Source organism: Aptenodytes patagonicus, chromosome 3 (genome assembly GCF_965638725.1).
Source record: "Aptenodytes patagonicus chromosome 3, bAptPat1.pri.cur, whole genome shotgun sequence".
Lineage (NCBI taxonomy): Eukaryota > Metazoa > Chordata > Aves > Sphenisciformes > Spheniscidae > Aptenodytes > Aptenodytes patagonicus.
The window spans coordinates 106,300,223-106,311,511 of record NC_134951.1 but is presented as its reverse complement, the minus strand read 5'-3'; the positions used below and the strand labels follow the sequence as shown (position 1 = coordinate 106,311,511).

General features: G+C 41.7%; 1 protein-coding gene across 6 annotated transcripts in view; it reads right to left on the bottom strand.

Annotated features, from left to right (window-relative positions):
* Positions 1–2,496: 2,496 nt before the first annotated feature.
* RPS6KC1 (ribosomal protein S6 kinase C1) overlaps positions 2,497–11,289 on the bottom strand; it is a 91,302-nt gene continuing 82,509 nt past the window's right edge. For all 6 annotated transcript variants that reach the window (XM_076334551.1, XM_076334554.1, XM_076334552.1 and 3 more), the window contains 3 exons: positions 8,145–8,227; positions 7,329–7,424; positions 2,497–4,154 (listed from right to left, as the gene is read on the bottom strand). In XM_076334551.1, coding sequence (XP_076190666.1) covers positions 4,044–4,154; positions 7,329–7,424; positions 8,145–8,227 — 290 coding nt within the window. In that variant the 3' untranslated portion in view covers positions 2,497–4,043. The remainder of the gene's footprint in view (positions 4,155–7,328; positions 7,425–8,144; positions 8,228–11,289) is intronic.

The following is an 11,289-nucleotide window of genomic DNA, read 5'->3' as shown; positions in this document are numbered from 1 at the left end:
TGGCGGAAGGAAACAAGAGGCACTGGTCACACGAAGGGTCTCTCCAGCAGCATCTCCCACTGCACCCCAAGGACGCCATGCAGCGAGGACAGGCAGTGCTGAGGTAACGAGCCGCTGAGGCAGCATTTAACAGGCCGCTGCTGCAGAGAGACAAAGAAATCCTGTCCGTGCAACTTCTTAGACCCTGCAAAAAGCTGTGGGGCTCTGATTTGAAAGCTACGTGTGGCTCAGAAAACACACAGAGCTGAGGGCCAGCTGCAAGAGGTGCTCTTCAGCCGCAGACGCTGCTGACTGGAAGAGGACTTCGGGGTGCTGAGCCGTGGACAGACCGGGCCGCAGGCTGGCTCGCTGGCATGTGCTGGGGCCCAGGTAAAGGCCCCCTTCCTGCACAGCGCGGGGCCGGGCAGCAGCCAGGAACCACGGAGTTCAGCTCACAGCAAAGCCCACACAGAAAGCACAAACCTGAAGAAATCAACAAATGTACTTTTTCATTTTATTGCTAAAATCCCTACCATAAATCTCGCCAGAGAGGAAGTTTCTGTTTCTCCAGCTTCCTACTCGGTGTCCTTGAGAAAACAAATGACACCACACTCAAAAAAAAAAAAAAAAAATCCTGTAGTGGTTTACTTCACACTTCCCTGTACCTTGTTATGCTGAGTGCTTCATTTAGAGAAGGCTGACCTCCCCAGCCTTCTTCATCCCAGTGCCCTTCGCTGCGGGGACACACCAAGGAACAGGTTTAGCACTGGAGAGAGGAGCCGGGTGGATGTTCCAGCGCAGGTAACCCTGCCGACTCAGCATCCCAAAGGTGCGCGGAGAGTCAGCGTGACAGTGACTGCTGTCTGAGAGGTGATTTTCACAGGAGATATAGGGGCTGTGCTACAAGCACAGAAGCTGTGAATACAGCCATTAAAAGCGAACAAAGTTATGCCCCTTGTATTTCATGAGATGTAATTTCTTCCGTAGGTCTGGGCAGGGGCCCTGGCTCACCTCAGCAATTCTACCCAGTGCAAGCCTTCAAACGTTTTGTCTCCCGGTTTTTATTAGTAGGACACAAAAAACATTACAGAGTGGTTCAACAAACTTTTTGTCTCCCGGTTTTTATTAGTAGGACACAAAAAACATTACAGAGTGGTTCAACAAGGTGCAATGAATTACCACTTTGAGATGTCCTAAGTGTGTTATCTGCCTTACCTGAACACCCACAGGAGAACAGGAAGATCTATAGGTTTATTTTACTGTGTTTCACATAGACTCTCACTAATTCCTGTGAACAAAATGGCACTGATTTGTTTTGCTATCAGCCATTAGGTGTAACAGAAGCAAGGTGGAATGGACTTTGCACTACTTAACAGTCAGCAAAATAGAGATGTCCACCACAGGGCTTCATAAGAGGAACCAAAAAGAAGGTATCTAGGACATTTCAAGTCATAAAAGCCAAGGACAAAAAGCATTGATTAGGTAGGAAGGATTGTCTTCAAGAACTAAATGTAAAGTTCAGAAACCCAAGGTCTGAATTAGGCTTGAAAGGTTTTGTTTATTAAAGGAATACATGTAAACACCAATACAACATAATACACGTTAAAGGAAAAAAAAAAAAAAGATAGAAGCAGGATTTTTTGTGCTGTTAACTCCAGACTGTGCTTCCTTTAGCAAAACCATTATCTGGGTCAGCGGTAAGGTTACGAAAACCTGTAGCATCTCAAAGGCTCATTTCTGGCAAGCCATCCTGCCAAGTGCCCCATTCCTTCTAGTCTCCGTGATCTAGAGTTCCTCACTACTAACATACTTGAAATATTTCTGTGTCACTAACTAAACCAAATGCTTTGCAGTGAGAGTGACTGGTCATCTGGTTTCTGCGAGAACAGCGTTTTCCTTCTGCGGCTCACAGAAACCAGCTTGTGCTCCTGTGCTCTCTTATCCCTCCTTTACTTGCAATCGGCACACGGGCGCAACCTGAACAAGAGACCATTTTAAAGTAACTTGGAAAATATTTTTTTACAGTTATCGCCAGGCAAATGCGATGGGACAGATCAACACAGGCAACGACATTATCTGGTGGCCGGGCTAGAGAGCCCCAGGGATGGAGTCAGGTGGCCGAGGGAAGGCAGGCTTCCCTTGAGCAGCGAGCCCTCTCCAAAGTCACAGCCAGGGCAGTGCTGGAAGGAAGCTCTGGATCAGCTTGGTCTCCGCATTAGAGATTTCCGACCCGCTCGGCGCAGGAAGTTGTTCCTGTGGCTCACCTGAGGGAGTTCCTGTTATGAAGCCAGAGGGTGGTAGGTTGAAACACAGTTTCTGAGAGTGATGTAATCTTGGACAGCACTCCGTAGGCAGTGATACTAGTGACCTGGTTACAACCTGCAGTGTTGTTACAGCCCCTCTGCTGGCCTGGTGATCACAAGAAAGGGAAGAAAAAAAAAAAAAAAGAGGGGAGCGGAATAATTTAAAAAGGAAAAAAAAGTTTCCAGATTTCCTTTGTTTAAGTGAAGCATTTTCCTTTTCCACTTTATTTGAATACACCGACCTGGTGTCTAACAGATGGAGACTGTGCAGATGCACTTTTGGGAGTGCCCATAAAATACACTGCTAAAATACAAATGGAGGGATACTTTTTTTTTTTTTTTTAGTTGTAAATTCAATAATCATTGCTGTCACCTCACTGTCCCAAAGGAATTTGCCCTTTGTTCTCCGGATAAAGCTGGGGAGAAGAAGAAACAGGGGAAGAAGAAAAAAAAAAAAAGAGTGAGAGCGAAGGGAACATTTAGGAAAAAACCCACAGATCCATAATCTGTACAAGCATTGCAGCGTACAGCATTTGTACGTCAGGAACCCATACAAGCATGGCTGCTTAGCAGCAACAGCAGCGCACAGCAAAATATTCTGCACGTCTTATATTCTTCTCCCATTCTCCAGACCTTTCTAACAAACAAACAGGTCAGCTAATTGGCTCGCGCCCAAGTCTTACCCACTAGGGTTTGCTCAGAGATGTCACTTAGTCATTTGGCATGAGCAAATCCCAGGCTTCTTCCTGTTCGAGCAGCAGAGTGGGTGAAGGCTTTCTTTGATTTATTAAGACTATTAACAAACAAACAGGAGAGTTCAGAAGCTTCCTCAAGCAGAAGAGCACGAGCAGAAAGGTTTTTTCCTGAAGTAGCAGCTAAAAATAGGACACTTAGAGGAAGTAAAGTTCATTAAGTGATAAAGTGGTGGCTGCAGTGATGAGAGAAGAGTTTTTCCTTTTTTAATCTATACATTTATTTAGCATCATGTTTTCTTGCTCCTTGTTAGAGTGCTAAAGCAGTGTTTGTCCGGCTGAGGAAAAGATTTCCCTTTTGGTAGTGACTTTAACATGTAGCTCATCAAATACAACGCAGTCAAGAGTTTTGAACAGACATTGCCAGCCAGCAAAGTACAACATTTGACAGCATTATTTGCCTTTTATATGCTCTTCCCACAGTGGGAAATGATATGCCATTTTCAAGACACGTTCCACAGTATTATGCAACAGCTTTCCTAGTTTTTAATTGAGATATTATTTTTAACCTGTCAACTTTTGCATAAAGCATTTTAGTATTTTATTCAGCATATACCATTAATAAATTATTTGCTCCTTCCTCCCCCCGCCCCCCCAGAGCTGCACTTAGCATAGGGAAATGGTCTATTGACACTATAAAAGATATTTGCAACTGGCACGGTCTATAGACACTTCCATCATCAGACAAAGCACCAGGAGCACATTCCTGTTTCTACTTAGTCGACAAGCTGGCAATGCTAAACATGCTCTGCCCAGGAGTTTCATCACAAACCACCCTTCGGTGAAAAGACTTACACACACATAGCAACCAGCTGCCGGAAAAATAAGCTAGCACCCTGTACAACCAGTGATTCCTGTTAAAAGTGTTCACTTTTGGCCTGATTGCTCCAGCGTCCTTTAGTCATGACGTCCAAATGGTTTGAGACATCCAAAGGAAGCAAGTCAGGGTGCTTCTGTGCCAGAGAAACTTATCCACTTGACCTGAGTTTGTTCAGAGGGCACGCATCTCTCATCTCAGCAGATCTGCCCATTCTATAAGGGCAAAAAATGGATGAGATTTGATGTCTTCAACACCAGCAACGCCAGCACCAAGACGCTCCGCAGGATTAAACTGCAAAAGCTTGATATAAAAAGAAAAATATATATGTGATTCAGTAAGAACAAAAACAACTGCTTAAAAGTTCCACAAAGGTCTAAGGTAAGGGACATCCTACCGTTTTCCTGCTCTATGAATTACTTTCAAGAGTGCGAAAGCATACTTGAAATTCCTAAAATCCAGTAAATGGAAGAAGACTCTCCTTTCCTTGAGTCTCAGTGTTACAGTCTTCAGAGACTACTGATCACAGCATGCAATTCCCTGAAGCACTGCACATTGGGACTTCATTTTAAGTGTAACCTCATTTAAAAAAAGAGAGCAGCAGCCAGAGCCTGCATCGGTAGAACTCTGGACACTGCGTTTGCTTCATGTTAACCTTTGCTCACACCACTGTGTTACGGCTACATCGGGGACAGTGGTCTGTAACTTTCCGTTTCATAAATTGTGAGTTGGTCCTAAAATACCAGGGTATTACAGCCAGTTCTCTGTTTCCTAAAAAAAAAAAAAAACCACCACAAAACACAAAAAAAACCCCAAAGTTTTAGAGTCCTACAAATGGACGAAAACTGAAAAACCAAAACCCCAGTGAAAGAAACAAAACATTGTAATGGCTTCACGGAAATTTCCTAAAATTCAGCACCTCATTTGCTTTTTTAGTTGTACATCACATGCTGAATTCATGTGAAAAGGAAATCACAATATTTACATCTATTTAAAGATACCAATCCATATAAAAGGGAATGCAAAGGTAATACTCCAAAGAGACTAATAAAGACACACAAAAATATTTTGCAGTTTTAGAGAACTGTTTATACTCTATTCAATTACAGCCAGTACAAAGGCATGATTTCTTTCTTGCTTCTCCTGCAACAGCTAATAGGATAACTTCTCCCAGTTGTCACTTGGAACAATGTGTATTCATATCTTAATGCACTCGACATCTAAGTGAGTCTACATCCATAAACATGGGAATTTACACATTTTAAGATGGCTCTGCTATTTGCAGTCATAATGTCACATAATAAAGGTAGCTCGGTGACAGTGAATAGTGCTGCTCTGATATCTTCCACAAGCCAGCAGAAATAGATGCGGCCAGGGTCTCTCTGCCTTCTGCTGAAATACAACCGGCACCAGCAGGGGGAAAGTAAGCACAGACACTTATTTTCTGGAGTTTGTCCTTCCAGATGAACTTTAATCTTAGAAAGCAGATGCAACACAAACTGCAACAGATACCTATTGAAAAGTCATTTTGCATATTTTGTTGGTAGGAAAGCCTGAAGGTGCCTGAAAAAAAATACTGGGTGCAAAATACCAAACCAACATAAAAATAACAACTTCATCTTTCACCAGAAATACACAGATCTCTGTTTTCTTAGAAGCTGGCTAAATGAAGGAGGTGTTTACAACGAAGTCACCTGCACTGGAAGCCACAGCAGGAGACAACGCCTGACACAGTTTTCTGTATAGCTGAACATTGATCCCGGAGAGTTATTCTGTGATGCTTTGACCTGTTTACCCTTGGCAGTGGGGGGAAGGAAAGTCGCAATGACAAATTGCTATCCATGCCAGGAGAGCTTTCTTCCTTTTCCTGACAAGGCTTCCTCAACAATGAATGGCAGCTTCCTTGGATAGTCACACAACAAAAATGTGATTTACTAGCTCATATAGCCGAACCTCCACCAGATAAGTCACCACCCTACACTAGAAGGCTTAACCTAACAGGCACTGGAGTGACTGTCTCTGAAGAGATATGGCCTTGTAATATATCTGCGAGTGGCAGAGATATATTTGCCACTTAAACCGCAAGTGGCAAAAGAGCCACTCTTTGGCATATTTGAAAATAGGCAATACATTAGTCTGCAGTGAAGAACAATCCTACATTGGCAGGGAGAAGTGGACTGGATGACTTCATTTGCCTTTACTTCTAGTCTTAATGGGAGAAATTCCCTTCACCAAGTGTGGTTTTGCTTTCCTTTAGCCATCTGAGTCCTGTGTAGTCTGTAGCATCTGTGGGTGAGGGTAACAATTTGCTACCGTCTAGCAATATAAACACAGATTATACAAAAATGGGATTTTTCTTTAGTCGCTTCCCTTTCTACCTTTGCCAGAAACACACAGACACATGCTTTCACCTTCAGTGACTTCATGTCGCCTAGTCAAAATAGGAGGTCCAAACGTCTAGTTCCATTTCCATTAATCATTTCACAGTAATGGCACAGAAATCAATCTGTCACTGTGTCTTTTGACTCACTGAATTTTCAAAATCTCTGTCCTTCGTTTTCTTCAAGAACTATTTTTTTCCGCTCTGCTCTGTTCAAATCTACATCTAAGTGATGTCATTATTTATGCATCCACTAGCAAGATACTCTTCAAAGCCAAACAACACAGTTCACATATATCACTTATTCTACTCAAGTAGAATAGGTCAGATCCAGGCTCCGCTTCCTCAGTTAGGTCAGAATTAACTAGAAGGAAGATAGCATTATATGAAATTCAAGACCCTGTACTACAGGTTTATTCTTTCAGTCATGACTACCTAAAGCTAAGAGTAAACTAAAACCAGCAGTCAATACTATTCCCATTAGTTTGAAAATGGTGTATCAGTCTGGAAGGTTGTCTATATTTTAAGGTTTCCTACTCTGCCTTTTGTCCAACCTACCAGTTATCTTCTTACAAAAGTCACTGTATTCACAATTTAAAGTGCTTTTCTTAACAAATGGCACCCAGAAGGTTTCCTGGAGGACAGCTACAGATTTTCAACCACAGCAAGGTCGTAACTTCTACTCAGCGTGTTACAGGTTTCATAGTACTTAGAGCTATCTTGCTGAATTGGCATCAACATTTTTTAGTTTAATTCAATTCATTACAAATGTTTCCATGAACGTTTAGGGCAGAATTCCTAAAACGTTCGTGCATCACCAGCAGGTGTTTCCAAAGCACTCAGCATTGACCAAACTTGTTCTCTGAAGAAATGGCAAAGCACTCCGGTTTTCTACAGAGACACCTGGCAGCAGAAGTCAAAGTTTCCAGATGCAACAAGACAGTGGGCAAAATTCATCAGTGCTGACAAAAGACCCATCCACGTTCCTATCAGCAGCTTTCTGGTTTTACATTTATTTCACCAGAAGAACTTAGGTAGATAAGTATTTGTCCAGTCTACATGTGTACCTATAGAAGACAAATTTTCCCCTCAATTACCTGCTGAATCAGTGATCTGGCCTCCTTTGATACATGGTCTGGTATACTCAAAGAAGTGTGAGTGTTTATTCCTGATGGATGACACTCAACCAGAGTCTGGAGAAGAAAAAAAATTAAAAATTTTTTTTAAAAAATCAAAGCCAGCAGATACATTTATTAATTAAAAAATTGTAGTGTTGGATTATCTCCTAGTATACATGCAAATTAACACACACAGCTAAAATTTCAGTGCTTCCTAGTATGAAGTACTGATTCTGGGAGGAATGTCTACAGGCACTGATGTCCCCCTAGAGATACAGTTTTAGAACATTTACGTCTTAGTGCTTGTGCTTTATTGCTCGGACTTGAAGCGTCTGGGAATTTGGTGGACTTTGCTTTCTTCATGCAGAACTGTCAACTAATCACCAGTTTGATTTGGCTGAGCACTCTTTGTCTCAAAATACCGAATTAATGTGTAACAGCAACATATGGCTTCTACCCTGTCCCAGGAAATAATACTGAAACTATTAGGGCAAAAATTTTGCAAATGTACAGAAGGACTGTTAGAGGACTTTGCTTTCACTGTGGTTAAGAGGGCAGCATGGGTTTTGGTTATTTTTCAGTCCTGAGTTTGATACGGCTTTATCAAGTTGTTCTGCTGAAGCTTGAGCATGTTTCGTTTCTCTGGCCCCATGCAGACCAAGCAAATTGAGGGTACTCAGGTCGGCAAAGCATATCTGAGAAAGACAAGCAAGGAAATCACAACTGGGCACACCACTTGTGAGAAGCTACTGGCCAAGAGGTCAGTTTTATCGAGTAACTTGCCCTCAGCCCTACCTTCCCGGTGAGGAGTTCAAAAAGAATGGCACCCAGGCTCCACCAGTCACAGGCTTCTGTCTCTTCTAGGATAGCACCAACCTCTAAACACAAGACGTTTCAATTAATATTAAAAAGGTCAGTTACACCTTCAAAATTAACATATATTTACAAGGTGACTGTTTAATGCTGACAGAACATATACTAAATACCACAGAGCTTTCATTATGCCTGCAATTTAGTTAGCCCTTTAGCCACCTACAGATTGCATTGTTCAAACACAGCAACACTCTACATTTCATCCATAATTTGCCTTTTCCATGCATACATAGGCATTTTCAAGACTTGTAGGCATTACAGTTAGGACTCTTCTATACTGGACTAGAACTGGACAGTGACAGACAGTAAAGCAAAACATATTTAGAGAATTTACCCTGGTCAGGAGAGCTGGACTGACCAGAGTGGCCTGAAGCATCCATAAAAGCAGCACAAGGGAGGTTATAATAGTCTACTGCACTGTTTAATGCCTTAATTCTGTCTTAGAGGGCAGGATTCTTCTCATGGCTAACCCACACCCTTTGCTGGGATCACCATGGGAGGCTTTTCACAATAGCCTCTCTTGTCTGTTGGGAACCAGATAGCGATGCTAAATCTACTTCACATAGCCTAACCACAGCCAGCAACTGTGTATTGCTACAGCTCAGCCCAAACTGCACCTAGGTACAAAAAGTTTTCCCTAGCATCCAGCCAGCACCCAACACTCTCCTATTGCTGTCCTTGCACAAAAGACTGTGGAGAGGTAAGACGGGAGTTATAGAGTCCCTTGCCATACCCATTCACGTATTCAATAGCATGATGCATGCAGAAAATTTGGCCTTCACTGACTCAGGCTTTAAACCACAAAAATTACTAAATACAAACACACCACGCTGCCTGCTCTAAAACAGGCAGAAAAACAGATTGCAGTGAAGATGAAATCTTCATTTTGACTGTCAAAAAAATGCAGAAGCTGCACTAAAATAGCTTTGGTGGCAAAAGCCACACCAGCTTCCCAGCAGAGGACAACAATTAGCATATAGTCACATAGTCGTTGCTGTGAAAAGCATTGTGGCATGTTCGAAAAATCTTGCTCATCATTTTATGGAGCTTGGCATGAGCATGGCCAAGGAGAACTACAGATGAGTCACACTCCAGGGTCAGTGAAAGGAAGGCGGTAGCCCCAGACCTCCCCAGATGCAGAGATGCACACACACGCTGAGCACGGGGGCTGCCCCCTCGGGCAGCTGCCACACAAGCTGGAAGACGCTCAGCACCTTATAGGACCAGGCTGAGGTTGCTGTTGCAAGAGCAGCAAGGAAGGATGGCTCAGACATTGTTTCTTTAGGTAGGACATCCCTCACATTGAAAAGTTTATTACAGTTAATGGCATTTGAATGCCCAATACATTACTATAAGGGTGCCACACATTAGAATTTATTCCATTCCTTACAGATTAATACTTCTATCAGTATCAAGAAACTTTTATAAGGATATAATGGCAGCCACATGAGGAACTGTATCACCATGATTGCATGCATTTTTAAAATGTTTTAAGATCCCAAGCAAGCGTCCAGATGAAGTTGAAATTATGGTAAATTGAGAGAATTTGTGTAAAAATCAAAATCTGTTCTCGCAATTTAATTTTACGTCCCTTCAGAAAGGCAGACCTTCTAGGTAACTGTCCTTTAAAAAAGTAAAACAAAAAACCAAACTCAGGCCTTTCTACATGAACCAGCTGGCGAAAGGTTTTCATAGCATCTCTCCGTGAAACCTACTGAGTGGAAATGCCTTTCCAGTCTGATTGTGATTTCCTAGTGCTGTATGTTCCAATAATGTACATTCAAAAACAAGATAACATGAATGGAAAGTAAAATCTAAAAACAAATACTTTAGGCTTCTTTAGAGCAGAGTTTTCTTTCCCGTGTGGCTTTAATCCTGGGAATATTCTAGACTAATAGAGCTTTCTTCCAAACAAGTGAAGATTTTTATTTTTAAATTAAATTCCACACTTATTCCAGAATAAGGACAGTAAAGCCAAGAGTTAATTAAGATTGACTACTACATTCTCAGTTCCTATACCATTAACTTCCCCATATTGACACATCTTAAATTTTAGAATAATGCCACAAAAGGAGATAATCCATTCTTCCCCAAAGACACTCAGTGGGGATGGGCCTCTTGAGTTACAGCCCAACACAAAAAAATATTCTAAAGGTGAAAAAAACATCATTCTGAGCACAGGGAAAAGAAACATTACAAAAAATTCATTTCTGAGTTTTGGTATTATTTCCTTTTATGTTGGCAATCACAGCTGCTGATCCAGTTCTTTGAAGCATCAAAGTTATGCTGCCTTCTTTCACAGAATCACACACTGTTCATTACCTCACTTACTTCACTGATGAAGAAAACGGACACAGAGTAAGAGTCAAAAAGTAAACTAGAGTCCACTTCTCCAAAATCCAAGCTCATATTTTCAACTGTAAGAACACTTTCAATATATGCCAAGTCAAAACAAATGTCATTGCAGATCTCTTGAGAGCAGCACTGAACTCTTCCGTCCACTTTTGACCATGACCAAAATGACACAAGTGGGTTAAATTGAGAACAGTCAAGTTACACAGATCTCTCCCTGGGCTGAAGGGCTCTGGCTGGGTTCTCATGCACACAGCAGAAACTGTGTGCCAAGTCATCTGAACCAACATAAAACAGAAAATGGAAAACTCAGCTGAGGGGAACATCTGAGTATCCTTTTTTACAAAAATTAAATTTTAGCTCAACTTTTCTCCTATTACCCAATGTCTGCTTTCCTGCTGCTTTCCCTAGGTCCCAAAGTTTCCTTACTTCAGATTAAAATAAATGTTTTCCGGGGGGGGAGAAAAAAATCATTGTGAATGCTACAAATAAATATGTGTTGTTTACATTCCCTTACTTCAAACAGGTCACACTACTTCTGATGCAATATGCTGATCATAATAAGTTCAGGATATCACATCAATATTACTGCATTTTATCTTGACTACACATCATGGGAAAATTTAGAAACTATAGATTATGAAGTGCTTTCAAGTGATACAGAGTAGCTAGCTAATGTAATATACCACACAGGGCATACGCTTTTTTTAAACCT